This window comes from Etheostoma spectabile, chromosome 2 (genome assembly GCF_008692095.1).
Source record: "Etheostoma spectabile isolate EspeVRDwgs_2016 chromosome 2, UIUC_Espe_1.0, whole genome shotgun sequence".
Taxonomy (NCBI): Eukaryota; Metazoa; Chordata; class Actinopteri; order Perciformes; family Percidae; genus Etheostoma; species Etheostoma spectabile.
Window position 1 is genome coordinate 4,648,865 of NC_045734.1, and position 15,298 is coordinate 4,664,162.

The window sequence follows — 15,298 nt, forward strand, 5'->3', positions numbered from 1 at the left end:
ACACACACACACACACACACACTTTAAGTTCTATTCACCAGTAAACTTCACCTGAATGTGATAATATGGAAGAACTGTTTTAATGTGTATGTATGTATGTTTTTTTGATTTTTGGAATTGATATCAGTACTAGATAAAGGAAAAAGGCCTGATGAGCACATACAATGGGGACGTTACGATGCATTGTAAAGCGAATACAAATGGATATGAATGTGTAAAGATTACAACCTGTAAAAAAAAATGAATCGGGATGCAGCTTTTAAATGACCTAGGGCGTGATCTACTTTTGATTTCACTTGTTTGACTTCAGACCTCAATACGTCTTCTTAGTTTATTTATTTGAAGGGATTTCTTTTCTATTTTTTTAGTTAAACATCTAACCGCTCATTTTTTATTACATTTTTGTAATTTAAGCTAAATTGTAATTTCTGTTGCACTTTTTAACAAAAGGCCTAAACTCAGTTTTTTCAAACTGAGTATTCCTAAACTACTTCCCCACAGCTGAAGAATAAAATCTGTTTTATGTCTGTGGTAAAATCCCAAAACACAAAAGCTGATTGGCTGCAACATAAGTTGCATCATGGTCTCATTTGTAGTCTTGATACAGTGCATTACATTTGGACTAGCAAAAGAAAGAACTACAACACCACGGAATCAAAAACATTGTAAAGTGCTGCGGAGCATTTCAATGAGCATTAGAGGAAACTTGCGACCTGTTTAAAATCCTTTAAAACCTGAAACCCAATACCTCAGCAAACACTATTTAACCCTTATTTACAAGCAGAAGTTTTCTGTCACTTTATTTATTGCACTGTTTTTCCACTACCACTGGATTCACCACTTACATCAACTTATTACCACTAATTTTACACTTTTTTTTTTAAATTCATGGTCAGTACATCTCATGTATATGTACATAATGTATGTATGTATATAAGGCATATATATTACACCTCAGTTATGAGTTAAACTAAATGAAATTATGAATTATTGTGACACTCAAAGTTTAGTTAGGATACAGTTTAAAAACCATTTCATTGTTTTTTTTTTCAATTTAACAAAACATCCAAAATGTAACGAAAGTAGTGAACTGATCATTCACTTGACTTGCGAAGAGTGTTGTATGGGAACATACATGTTATTTTTGGGTAATTTGCTTAATGGAAACAGATATTTCCTTCAGGTTAAGGCCTAAAATCTTTACTTTTTTAGACTTTTTAAGACCTTGCGAAACCCTGGCTGCTGCCAGTGTGTCAGTTTGGGTAAACAGACAGCGGAGCAGACAGCCAAGCCCGCGTGTACACACAGCTGTACAAGCTGTGTGTACACTGTCCAGCTGTTAAGCGTTCACACCCTCCGCCCTCGCCGTTCAGACGCAGTGAAGCGGTGAAGCTGTCTCAGCACTGTTATGACAATATTTTGACAGTAAAAACAAAAGAATGTGACTCAAATATTGAAAGTTATTCTCTGTTTAATTTATGTCTCCAATGTTTCTCATTTTTCGGTTTTTAATGCATACAGTATATTTCAATTAGTAGGAACATTCTCTGACAAGCAAATTTAGGCCGAGATTATCTTACAATTAGCTTTTCATAACTGATAACACTCGCCAACAAGATTCTTTTATCTAAAATAAAGATGGATGTCAAAAGTGGGATTATTTAATATTCCATCTGTTATCCCAGGCAGTGATGGAAGAGGGACTTATTACCAGTGGTGGTAGAAGTATTCAGATCCTTTACTTCAGTAAAATGTACTCTGTTAAAGTAAAAGTCCTGTATTAAAAAATGTTACTTAGGTAAAAGTATCATCAGGAAAATGTACATAAAGTAGTAAAAGTAAAAATACTCTGTAAAAAAATCTTCACACAGAGACTGGAAATCAAAAAAAGCCTTCAAAAGCTTAATACAATGCATTCAAAGCATCAACAACTACTTCTGTTATTTTATAAACTACATGTGTTTTGTGTGCAAAAATCTTAATTTGTAAAGTAACTAGTAACTAAAGCTGTCAGGTGAACGTAGTGAAGTAAAAAGCACAATCTTTCTCTGTGAAATGTAGCAAAGTAGAAGTACAGAGGAAAAGACTCAAGTAAAGTACAAGTACCTCAAATTTGTACTTAAGTATAGTACTTGAGTAAGTGTACTAAGTTACTTTTCACCACTGGCCTCTGTATTGTTTGCATCGTGCACGTGCTTCAGGACCATACAGTTAATGTTCAGGACATACATGCACAATGCAACCTACACTGTTGCCAATGGTTACCGCTATTCTACTGACAGTTGGCATCGGTAACACGGAGATGTTTTATGAGGAAGGAAATGCATTTCACATATTTATGAATACACATAATAAGGGCTGGGCATTCATTCGGTATGATCATTTATCGTCTTTCAATGGAATCATATCGCGTTGACATCATATGTCGAGATATGGTGATAAACGATGACGTTTTCTAAATTGATATTAACAAGCACACACTAACTCAATTTTCTCAGAACGTCTGTTGTGAAACATTTTTGAGGAAACATCAATTTGAAGAATTGCAAATTTGTCATGACATCACACTATTGTTGTGCATGCATGTGAACACGTTCAGTAGGTAGCTGGAAAAAAATGTGTTTACTTTTTCTCTATAATTTCAATTTAAAACAGTTTACTACATTATTGATGATTACTTATCTAGAATCCAATTGTAAAAAAGAATTTTGTGACAGCACCAATTGTCAACCCTACGATATCGTCGCAATGTTGACATTGATGTATTTGGTCAAAACTATTGTGACGTCTGATTTTCTCCAAATCTCCTAGCCCTACACATAATGTGTTTTAGACATAACTTGTGTTTATGTATAAAAAAAAATCCACAGGCCACCTTTAAAAGGTGCACCATGAGTTCCTGCATGATTTAAGTGCGATTTCATCATCTTTTTTTCTCCAATTGCAGGAATCTCTCCTTGATCCCCTAGCTGCCTGCCCCCTGAATACCCTGTAAAAAAGACATGTCTCGGGAGACAACACAGGGGTCGTCCTGTGTCAAACAAACACTAGAGGCACAGGCTGTGCACCAAAATACAGCAAACCTGTTCCAGCCAATCACGGACAAGATGGTTGAGTGAAGGGTGGGAGTTAGTGACAGTTAGTGATGACGGTTACAGAAACATGGAGGGAGGGGCGAGTGTGCTCTGTTTTGTTTGGTATTTACTTTGAACATCAACAGAAGTGAAGTCATGCAGGAACTCATAGTGCACTTTTAAGCTTAAACAGGATCATTAGAAATAATGATGGATTTAATGCTGCGCCCGCTCAGTCAATTAGACCAATCATCCGTCCAATTTGGTCTTAGCCAGCTAAGATTTCTTCCGTCCATTAGCTATTTTCTTTTAAAAAAAAATCCCTTTTCATGCTGAATGACTCATTTAAAGAAACTTATCAGCACATGTGTGGTAAAAACAAGATTTAGACTGGGGTTTTTGCACGAATGTGTGTGGAGAAACTCAGTTTTATAGATCTGTCTAATCGATTAGACGACAAACTCATAGGAGTGTCAGTCGACTAAGAATTCCTTTAGTCGAGGACAGTCCTAGATGAACGTACATATAGCGGAGTTTTGCTGCCTACAGCTTTTGACTCTTCACTGTAATTTGCACTCAAACTTTGCTAATTCATGAAGAAAAGAATGCAACTCTTCCCAGGAAGCACAGGTTTTGCCTGTTTAACATCCCAATATTATACAACGCTGGTTGCATGTTTTGGATTATTTCTCACCTGAAAAAAGACATGCAGTGCGTTCTTTGAAATGTAAATATCACCCATGCTAATAATGGACATCATGCAGGCTTCTGACTGCAGCATTGTGTAACTGTTACCTTAGTGGAACAGACAGAGAAGGTTGTAAACAACGGCATTTCATGAAAACCTGCTCCATTTTAGCTCTGTGGTAGCTTGCAGCCCTTGGCGATGCCACTTTATTGTCGCTGTCAGATCAAAGTCATTGTGCTGTGGCACAGGAGCACAGGGATAATAAAAGGCAACTACACTGCGCTTTTCCCTTTAATAACAAGAGAAGAGGTCCGTTAGGCTGAAACAACAGTAGAAAAGCTCCTACTTTTAAATGAAAAATGCTGCTATTACTCCATAAAGGATGAACAATCTGCCCAATACATCAGATGAGAATGCTCAGGTTGTAATTGGACTCATACATATTTAATGATCAGGTATTAATCACTCAGAGTGGTAACTGATCGCATGTTGTAACAAAAGACTGTAATTGTGTGTAACAGAACAAAAGGTGAGGTGAGTGAGGAGACATTTAGGCAACATACACAAACCTGCAAGAAGGTAAACACAGAGACACATGCACGTACACACAAAAGGCAGACAGGCACGGTGAGTCCTAACCCTACAGCCTTTTACCACAGTCAACAAACACTCTGAAAAACCATTTAACTCAGCCGAGCATACAGATCCCTCGGGCTTGCCTGTGGGACAGCCTAGAGTTGCTCTTGAGGGTGTGTCTGGCTGGCAGCGGGCCAGGACAACATGAGAGAGGCACAGAAAAAAAAAGGTAAGTAAAGATGCAGGAGTGGATGCGTACCTCACTGAGAACTCTTCCGTGTGATCTGGATGCTGCGGATGCAGCTCCAGAGCAGCTCGGTCCTGCCGAGCCGGGGAGTGGATGTGCCACGGCACCCAAGCCGAGGACTCTCTCTCCCAGGCCGGGGAGTCTGCCCTGGTCGCACTGCGCTCTGATTCGGTCGAGGAGCTGGGTGAGCTCCATCCCTGTGCCATCCTCCTCCTCCTCCCCTCCTGCTGCTGCTGCTGCTGCGGCCGTCGCTAACAGAGCATCACAGGAGCTGGCACGCTGCAGCTCTAAAGCCCGGGCTGCCTGCAAACAGCCAACCAGATGGAGCAAGAGAGGGAGGGAGGGGGAGAGAAATAGAGAGAGAGGGGGAGTGAAAGACAGAGAGAAAGGGCAAGAAGAGAGGGATGATGTGAGAAGAGTGAGAAGAGAAAAACAAGACAAAGAAGAAGATGAAAGTTGATTGTGTTTGGATAGGTGAATAAAGGCATAGGAGAAAAAGAGGGTTAGAGCGATGTGTGTGTATGAGTGTGTGTGTACGAGTGTGTGTGGGGTTGAGAGCCGTGAGTCGGTCAACGCATTGCAGAGGCCAGAGAGAGAAAATTGAGTCCTACAGTACAGTACATGCAGGCAGATGTGTATGGGAGCACGAGTGTGTCTGTACGCAGGAAAAGACACCTGAAATGAGGGAGGGAAGTGTTAGTCAACAGGAATGACAAAATGAAGAGGAGGAGGGAAAGAGGAGGGGGCCGATGAGATCAGAGTAAAGGGACGAGGGATCGTTAGAGGCTGTGAACGCACACACACTGTAGACATCCATAATACATCAATAGACCATATATAACATACTTAAAATAGAAGTATTTTAAAATAAGTAAAGCGCTGTAATGTGAACGGTCTGCAGTGCGATAGAATGACTACAAGCAAAATAGACCACCCAATGACAGCGCTCGCTTTCGTGAGACAAGAGATGACATTGCGATCATACTGAAAGGGGGATGTAATTCGTGCACGTTTTGTTTTGTTTTGTTGTGCATGAGACTATGTGTCTGCATGAGGAAGTTCTTTGTGGATAAAGGGTATGCTGTAGTGTGAGACTGCGCTTACAGATGGAAAAACACCATCAAGCAGAAAGATAGACAGAACAATGACACAGGCAGACGGATGAGTTGGACAGGAGAAAGAAAGAAAGAAAGAAAGAAAGAAAGAAAGAAAGAACATGACAAGCATTCGCAGGCATAACCCTTCAGTGACCTGAAACTCCTGGTGCATCCACTGCAGGTCCGTCATGGAGTGGCGAAGGTCTGCCTGCAGCGTCACACTGCTCTGCTCTGCATTCCTCTTTGACTCCCGGAGCAGAGCCACCTGTTGCTCCAGACGCCTGGTGTTCCTCTCCTCCATCTCACACCTATCATGGGATGGGATGTCAACAGCCGAGGCTATTCATTAAGCGCCATTGTGTGTTTATTGTAAATCATTTGACCATGGCATACATCAATCACATAACAAACCTTGCATAAACACAGAGAGGATAGGGTGAAATAGCCAGAGAAAATCCATCTATTCAAATAGAGCGCACCAGATCAAAGCCAAGTGGAAAGTTTTTATTTCCCTGAAATATTGACCCATTCCGTCTTGCCAAATATCTAGTTACATTTTTTTTTTTTTAGCTGAAAGATCCCATTTTGGTGCATGGCAATGAAAGAGTGTTGCAGAAATCTAAACTAAATAGTAAAAAATAAAAAAAAAGACATTGACATCATTGAAGTGTGTTATTAATGGCGTTAAAGAGTCTCGGAGACCCACTCAGCTAGTCAGGAGACACATCAAGTGGAGCTATAAATAGAGCAGGTGTATGAGCCGCAGCAGCGTGTCATCACTGTCCTTCAGGGGTTAATGGCTGACAGCGGAAGGATGGTATGTGTGTGTGCAGTATGTGTGTGTGAGTGTGTGTGTGTTGAGGGTGGTGTGGCGGCTCGGTGTCACTCTGCATCAATACACATGTGAAAGTGCCGACGCGGCACAACGCCCGGCCTGGATTTGTATGCAGGTTGGCTAACAGGAGCGGGAACTGGCCTGAGTTAGATAAAAGGGAGGTGGAAATGCATTGCAGCAGGATAAAAAAAACAGGAAGTCTTCAGCCAGGTATTCTACACCTATGCTTAGTATGTTGGGATGCTTTTATGGGCCAGAAATGACAACATGTTCTCCTAGCATGTATTACTACGTTATCTATTAAATTAAAATCCGTATTTTTCCCCTCTGTACCTGATCATTTTGGAGTGTAATATGTTTATGGGATGCAATCTCCTGCCTAGTATGCTTATCAATAGGCTGTATTGATTGAAGGAGAGGAGGGTTAGAGATTTCAGGAAAACTACAGCCAAATACAGCTGACCTGGCCTGGACGGCAGCAGCTCTGGATTTCATGCTGTCAGACTGTAATGCCAGCTGGGCATTCTCCATCAGAAGGTTACCAACCTGACAAAATAAATACAAAAATAGATCAAAGGAAGTGCAAAAACAATACGTTTTTTTTTTATAGCTGTCAGAATTACTTGTAAGTTGGTGTAGGCCGAAGCATTTGGGTGAGGTCTGCCATAATAGAATGGTAAAATACTTGAATATTGAATGTTTTATGAGCAACCAGTGATAATTTGAACTGTCCTACATCAGTGCATGCAGATGCTAGGCGTGTGAATCTTCGCTGGTCTCACGATCCGATTATGATGATCCTGTCAACGATTGAAATCGATTCCATATCCTGATGCATCACGATGGGTCACCTCCTCAATATTATTACATATTGCTACACATTTGTTTTCATCAACAAATTCAAGCAGTCATGTACATATATGAACTCCCCTTTTAATTGTATCTGCTCTTAAAAAAGAGAATTCCTGAATGTAGCGGCGTCTGAACACAGCAGGCCAAAGGCAAAACCAAAAAAAGTAGCAACCATAAAATCAGTATGCTGTAATCAATTATGGTCTGTTACTGATACTTCTGTTACGCATCGCGATGCATTGATGCAATGATTCTTCTCAACACCCCTAGCAGATACTGTACCTTGATTTTGAAATGAGATTTCAAACATAAAGTGTATTATTATTATTTTTCACTACCACCTATGTGTTGTACTCTACATACCGGTAACAAACCAATATGCCTTTTTCACAGTAGACACTTGGACTTGTCATTGTATAAAACAGCACCAATGGAGGAATAACTTTTATATCAGCGATGCGTGGTGAGAACTGTGTATCTCCTTTTTATACAGTACCATCCTGTAATCCGGTGTACAATCCAGTCTTGTAAGAAATGACTTCTATTGTGCATATAGGCTTATGACAAACAGCCCAACATGTGTACATTTCCCATTTAGGTGATTCAGGCACCTGAACTGCACGCTTTGTAACATGAGGACCAAACCTAACCTAATATTGGCTCATTTGCTTTAAAGGAATAGTTCAGATTTTTTTTGAAGTGGGGTTGTATGAGCTACTTCTCCAGAGTCAGTGTGTAGTGTGGAGAAGCAGACAGGAGAACAGGCACAAAAGCTAAGCTTTGAATGGATTTTCAAGCGTCCCCCTAATTGCAGTCAGATCAACTAAAACTAGAATTTCTAAATTTCACATCTTCACTAGCAAGGTGTTGAATTAAACCCCCCCTTTCACTTCCACAGTGGCTCAAAGATATGTTTTTCTTGAATTTTGAGAAAAATATCCCTCCTGTCGTCCTTGGGTCAAATTCGACCCCTTCAAAAAATGTCTATATCTGAAATATGGGTTTCTTTTTAACCAAATTACCCCCAAAAATGGATTGGATTCCTTACAACGCTCTTTGCAAATACTACTTGCCACATTGGCTACCTGCCAGGTAGCCAATAAGAATTGAATGATTCAGACGCATAACTATCGGTATCGGCCCGGACCAATCAGGACATTGATTGACAGCCGGGGCCCCCTATTGCATTTTCATTACTCGCAACAATCCCAGCAGTCCCACGTGCAGCCACTGAACACGCAGGAGTGAGAACGGGTCAAATGTCAGGGTTGCCCATGGAAAGGCGCCACGAGCAGTTAGGGGTTTGGTGCCTTGCTCAAGAGCACCTTAGCAGTGCCCAGGAGGTGAACTGGCACCACTCCAGCTACCAGTCCACCACCATACTTTGGTCCGTATGTGGACTTGAACCACGACCCTCTGGTTCCCAAACCAACTCTCTATGGACGAAGCTGCCACCACCCCTGCTGCCAGTATTGCGTATCGAAAAATGTCTCTTCATTCAATACCCAATTTAAATATCCAAGGAATAAATCTCATCAGCGTCAGTGAGCCAATAAGAAAGCAGCATGCTTCTACCATGATCTAATAATGTTAATGATTGGCTGTCTAACTTTACACGTTGCAGAGGCAGACAGGAAAGACTACTCACGTAGCAGGAGCTGAACAATAAATAAAAAGATTTGTGTTGTAATGTGTAATGTTGTCACGTACTATGTTATATTTTGGTAATATATTAAACTCTTTTTGCATTAAGATGCGTATCATCAGCTTGTCACATGACATTACCAGTGGCTAAATTGTACAGTGGCCTGTGTGAAAATGACCAAAACCTAACTTGCAAATGGAGGAATCCAAGTACAAACAGGTACAGAAATCCAAGAACAAAAAAGTGGCTCCTTAACTTTTATCACACACACACAGCTGTTAACACACCCTTACTTCCCTTTGTTTTCTTATGATTGTAACAACATTCAGAACAAGACACACCCATGTTGAAGGAAAGCCATCGAGGAATAATACACACCATTTATAGTATAAATGTACACCATTTATTATGTAGATGTTTCATCACACCACCCTATTTTTGAGCCCCACTTATTTGAGTGAATCAGTACACTGACAGGATCTGTAATTAATGTCTTACTGTCGTAATTAGTAATCAGATTACGCAACACTAAGTCTGCTGTAAATCAGATAACACAAAGCAGATCTCAAGAAGATCCATTGCAAAGTAATCCTACATGTTAACGTGAAAACTTTCCCTGGGTAACTGGACAGTGAAACTGGCAGAGTTTGCGCTGGGTCTGTCATAGTCATGGAAACATCAGCCAAACTTTGGAGACAAGCTGGGTGGCAAGAGTTATTAAAGTGTTACTAATGCAGAAAGTGACGTTAGCACCAGGGAGCGGTAAAACCATCATGTCATGCCATGTGAGATTACTATACCGGTTAGAGTTAATGCTCTAAGCGGAATGGTCTCTAAAGTATTAAAGAGTTCCGCATTCTTTCTGTGTGTGACAGTGGGCGTCTCTCTGGCTCCGATCCAGGAGTAATGACACACATGTGGGCTTCTAATCCTCTGCAACATGTTTGGTTTCATCACGTCGTACATTGTGTTTGCTTCTGGTTGTCTCCAGCGAGAATTTTCCAAAGTACAGATCTAAATTATTTGACCCATTTTTTAAACATCACAAATGAGAATGTCATTGCTTTTGGTTAGTATTTCAACAGAATGTCATTTTTTTTGACAAAAGTAAGAAATGTTTCTTTTAAGTTTTGTATATCAAGAAGAGGTTGCTGGAGTAAAAACATCAGACGTATCAATTGTCAAAAGCCATGTTTAGCCACCGTAGAGATGTTCAGATACCGATACCAGTATCAGTGTCGCCTAAAACGCTGGCATCAGTATCGGGAAGTACTGGAGTTTTATGCAACGATTTGATACCACATAATAAAGCCCTGAAAGAAAAATATAAGTTAAACTATTTTATTTATGTTCTTTTTCTGTTATAACTGACTGTCAAACTAGATAATAAAAGAAAGTTCTGCGGCATTCATTGTTTGAGAGTTTACCGCAAACGTTGAAAGAAGCGACAAAGAACTTGGAAAAACACTTGGGAAAAAAGTGGCAAAAACGTCAAAAGGCGACAAATGAAAAAAGCAACAAAAGAACACTTTGAAAAAAAGGTGAAAAAAACGTTGATAAATTGTTTAAAAAAGTAACAAAAAAAAAAGCGACAAAAACGTTGAAAAATGTGTCGAAAGAAAGCATCTAAAATGTTTAAAAAAAACTTTTTGGGGAATATTGTGGAGGGGGGGGAGGTTGTAACACTATCCCACCTGTACATTACACCTATGTGCACCACTGCCCTTAATCCACTTTACCCGGCCTTTGAAGTAAACATGCATTTGAGGCTGTTCACATGACGTTGCATGCAGTTGGCAGCAGTAGGAGCGACTGCAGTCTTTGCTGTCTGACTGTACACACCGGCTCCTGCTGTCTGCCAGCCAATATGGCCTTGAGCTAATGTAATGGAGCTTAACCATTAAACCTGAGTGGAAATATACTGTACCAAATCTACAAGACTGACATGTCTTTGTCTGGCAACACAAACAGCTGTTTCCAACACTTTTTATTAGTCCAAGTGATTTCAAATAATCACCATCATCAAAAAAATCCCAACAAACACACAGAGTCTGACCTGGACACGCAGCTCCTTGACAGTCTGTTCCTGCTGGGACCAGTCCTGGGAGCGTGAGGCGCTCCTGACGCCCCAGTCGGCTATCTGAGCCTCCAGGTGCTGGTTGGCCTCCTGCAGCCTGTTCACCTGCTCCAGGAAGCCCTTCAAGCGGGCATTCAGACCCCACATGGTGTGACTGGAGTCCTGCAGCAAGTCCATGGAGACCTGAGAGAGCGCACACACAAATTTGTTTTTACAGACACACGCAACGTGGCGCTGACATTTCCATACAGTCAAATGACTCCGCCAATTTTGCCTACGACGGACAGACTTCTGTTTCTCTCAGAGTTCACACACACGCATAAAAAGTTATAAATTTAACAGCAAACAGTTCGCCACCCATGTTAAGACCACACGCTGCCAGGGGCGTTACAAGGTAAATGTTTACCCAGTGATACTCACCCTATCGCAACTTCCACGAATAGGTGAAGTAGCAACAAGGCAGCAAAAGTCCCCGAGTCGGTTCTCCTGGTCACACTGAGCTGATCCGCCACTCCCCAAAGCTTAGCTACATTCCTCTATAGCGATCTGGTCAACACTTTCTCCTTCCCACTGTGTCCTGGGTCATCAGCAGCAGGCCCCTGAGACAGAGCAGACAGGCTGCTGTTAGCCTGCCAGCATCACCGCTCGCGTGTCAGTCTGTAGTCTTCAGGGTGACCCGACAACAGGGACGTTCCTCCCTGTCCCACCTCACCCCCCACTAGGCAGCATGTGGGAGAGGGGAGAGCAGCGGGGTAAGCACTGGACACAGTGCTTACATCACCAGCACTCAGGGGCTCTTTGTCCTCTCTGATCCAGGATTACTGAGCTGCTTTCAAACAGGCAGCAACACAAGCTTTGGAGGGAATGTTCAGGGAGACACAGTGACAGGACCTGTGTGACTGTATGTTTGTGTTTGAGTGGAGCTTTCATAAGAGGTTACAAATACATAATTCATTTGAAATGTGTGTCCCTATACTCTGCTCAAGTAATACACACTGTGTGCAGACTTCCCTCTTGCTCAATAACAGTCGCTGTTGGCTTGTTTAAGAACAGCTGAGTGTGTCTGTCTGGGTCAAAGTTTTCATTTACTACATTTTTCATTATTTCCTTGGACGCATTTGTCCAAAGATATGCCAAAACTACAGCCCTGTGTTTCAGCAGCGCCTTTTAGTACCTCTGGATTTGTTGTATATTTTCATAGCTACCTTGTACAGATGCCAGCAGATATGACCAGAAAATATTTAAGGTGTTATGATAAGATGCATGTTTGGTTAAGCTAGGGGCGTGGCCCCCAAATGATTGACAGGCCATTTAGTGCAGAGGATAACGCTATAAAACAACTAAATTTACATCACTAATGCGTTCTGATGCCAGTGGCCACTGTGCTACACATGGAACTCACAGGCTAAATGCTAAAATACGACATTGATTGATTGATTGATTAAATGATTGATTGAATGATTGATTGATTGATTGATTGATTGATTGGTTGATTGATTGATTGATTGATTGATTGACTGATTGATTTCTGGATCAAAAAAAAAAAAAGACAGCAATCCAAAGGATGACACGCTGAAGTGAAATACTTATTTCCAGCACGGTCCTTGGAAGAAGAAGCCAACAAACTCAGACTAAAAAAACACACATCACATCAAACAAAAATAAATACGAAACAAAAACGCTGTAATAAATATCCAATGAATCAATACATTGTCAATCAATACCCTTGTTCCATAAAAGCTGCTAGACCTTTCTTTTAAAAAAACCCTTATGACAATAAGAGTTTTGTAGCAGTAGGCAAACTATTCCATGGCATGATACCAGTATAAAAGAAATATTTTTATTGTATTATCAGCTCTAGGAACTATGCAGGAGCAGATGCTGGCCCTAGTATTATGAATATGCTGCGTGTAGACCATGGTCACATTAGAACATAAATATGTTTTAGTATAATGGTCTGGTCCCAGCGATGTGACGACTATTTGTGTGTCTTTGTGAAAAAGAAGTGGTGCCAGAGGTGGTGCTCTGGTTTATTGGCATCTCTTTAAACCAATCAGAATTGTCTTGGGCGGTGCTAGTCAGAATAGCTCTCCAAGCTACCAATGATATGCTACTCATCCTCAAATGCTGTAAAAGCAATGTGCGTAGCATTAGTGACGTCACCCATTGGTTTGTGCAGTGCCGCTTTGAAGCCAGCTTGCCAGTTTGCCTTCTGGCCGTTGCCATCTTGGTATTTTGGAGCCAGTAGTGACTCTAGCTCATGGATCTCAAACTCGCGGCCCGGGGGCCAATTGCGGCCCGCGGGATGATATTTTGTGGCCCCCTTCTTGACATCAAAGTTAAGTGTTAGTGCGGCCCGCCGTTCTGAAACTTTTGTCATTGCGCATGTCACTTATGGGCTAAGTAGTCTCCTGACAGCGGCGTCACCGTTGTCAAGCTAGCTAAGTACTCTTTGCGGCAAATGCCTGAGGTTTGACATGTGATGTCTGTTGTTGTGAAATGCACCAACCATACAATCTAGGGGCTTAAAGAACCGGCAGTTCCGCGCCTTTTTTTTGAGGAAATAGAGGGGTTTTTGTAATTGATGCGGCCCAGCCAAATCCCATACTCTACTTGCAGCGGCCCCCAAGTAAATTGAGTTTGAGACCCCTGCTCTAGCTGGACAACCGGGCAGAGCTGGGGAGGACGACGCGGCTAAACCACTGTTGTGTATGGTTTCTATTGCGCTGAGCTAAAATAAACGCAAAAAATAAAAAAGTTGCTGATTTTTAACCGGTTGACATGAGTCATCCAAACGGGGGAGCTCCAGACACAACTAAAGCAGCGCAAAAAAAGTAACTTTAACAGTTTGATCACATAACATGTATGCAGTGTGAATGATACAGATACATCTGAATCTATGTTGATATAGGGTTTCAATGATAGGAGAACCTTACAGTGTATGTTTTTGTTAATCTAATGTGTTTCTGTGTGCCTCATTTGTCTTCCAGGAGCCACTTTTGCTGTATCTGAGGATTTGCTAATCAGATGACTTAAAGATGGTAGACAAGCCTGTCTTGCTAACAGGCCGGATGTGGGGAGGATTGATACTGTGCAGGGCTGAGCCTGCACTTCTATCTGCTACAACCACTGTCCAAATATTATCTCTGTCTAGACTTTTATTCTTTGTGCAGAAAAAAGGACAGAGGAGCGGCCAGCTGACGTTCTCATGGTTTTGCTAACAGTTTGTCAGGCTTGTGGTTTTTAACCCTGATTGCTTGATTGAGAGAGAAAGAGTAAGAGATAAAGAGAGTGAGAGGGAAGTATCCATTATAGCACAGTAAAGCAGGGAAATGTGTGGGAAGAGGGCAAAATGTACATATTAATAATCAAATACACACACCAGAGATTCTCACACGTCAAGTCACAAGTCTCTGCGGTTATAATTATTGTTGTATCATCTGCAAACACTGTTTCATCTTTTCGTATCATCTGGGGCTGAGCTAACCTAACCTGAAACCTTTGCTAACCTATGAGGGTGCTTTTTCAGATGCCTGATAAAATCCGACGTGGTTGAGCCAGGATCCTTTATCTTGATACCACGTATTTTGCATTCAGCGCTTCTTTTGTTTGGGCCTTGTTGCATGATTTTTTTAAAAGCCAAAGCTTCTGATAAATGGCACGGCATGTTTGTTGTCCTTTCTCAAGTGAGGCCGTGCAGCAGATGTCCGTTACATGTGTTACGCGACAGTTTATAGGTAGGGTTGGGTACCGAGTTCTGTACTATTTTGGGTACCGGTTCCGGTCCTGAGAGTGCGTAAGCGCGAGCATATTTATCCTTGCTGCATGCTGACATAGAGCGGTACTCTCTCTCTCTCTCTCAAACACACACACACACACGCACACACACACAATGCTGACTAGCCAAACAGTGCCAGTCTGTCTGGGACACTTACCATAATCACACTCCCACACCCTCTCAGCAAGGTGGCCACCTTTTGGCAAGAGAGCAGCAATAGCAATGCTGAGGAGGATGATGATGATGATGATTATGATGACTGACGTTGTTAGTTAAAATCCAGAGAAAACATCACCTGTCAGGGCGTCGCAGCTGGCCCTGTTCTCATTTCTGCGGTTGACCGCAAACAGGGAATGCCACCGAGCCTGTTTCTAGATGTCATGTTACGCCCACAAAGATCCAAGGTCTCTCTCTCTCTCTCTCTCTCTC

The 15,298-nt window shown here is 41.7% G+C and overlaps 1 protein-coding gene across 2 annotated transcripts in view; it reads right to left on the reverse strand.

Annotated features, from left to right (window-relative positions):
- Nucleotides 1-15,288, reverse strand: part of krt222 (keratin 222) — a 27,754-nt gene extending 12,466 nt beyond the window's left edge. The window contains exons 1-7 of one of the 2 annotated variants that reach the window (XM_032542386.1): nucleotides 15,165-15,288; nucleotides 15,027-15,065; nucleotides 11,512-11,944; nucleotides 11,071-11,274; nucleotides 6,981-7,063; nucleotides 5,837-5,990; nucleotides 4,598-4,888 (exon numbers count right to left, since the gene is read on the reverse strand). In XM_032542386.1, the coding sequence (XP_032398277.1) occupies nucleotides 4,598-4,888; nucleotides 5,837-5,990; nucleotides 6,981-7,063; nucleotides 11,071-11,268 (726 nt within the window). In that variant the 5' untranslated portion in view covers nucleotides 11,269-11,274; nucleotides 11,512-11,944; nucleotides 15,027-15,065; nucleotides 15,165-15,288. Of the gene's footprint in view, nucleotides 1-4,597; nucleotides 4,889-5,836; nucleotides 5,991-6,980; nucleotides 7,064-11,070; nucleotides 11,275-11,511; nucleotides 11,945-14,473; nucleotides 14,514-15,026; nucleotides 15,066-15,164 lie in introns of those variants that run through there. The other variant, XM_032542395.1, reaches the window with a different exon arrangement.
- Nucleotides 15,289-15,298: the final 10 nt, after the last annotated feature.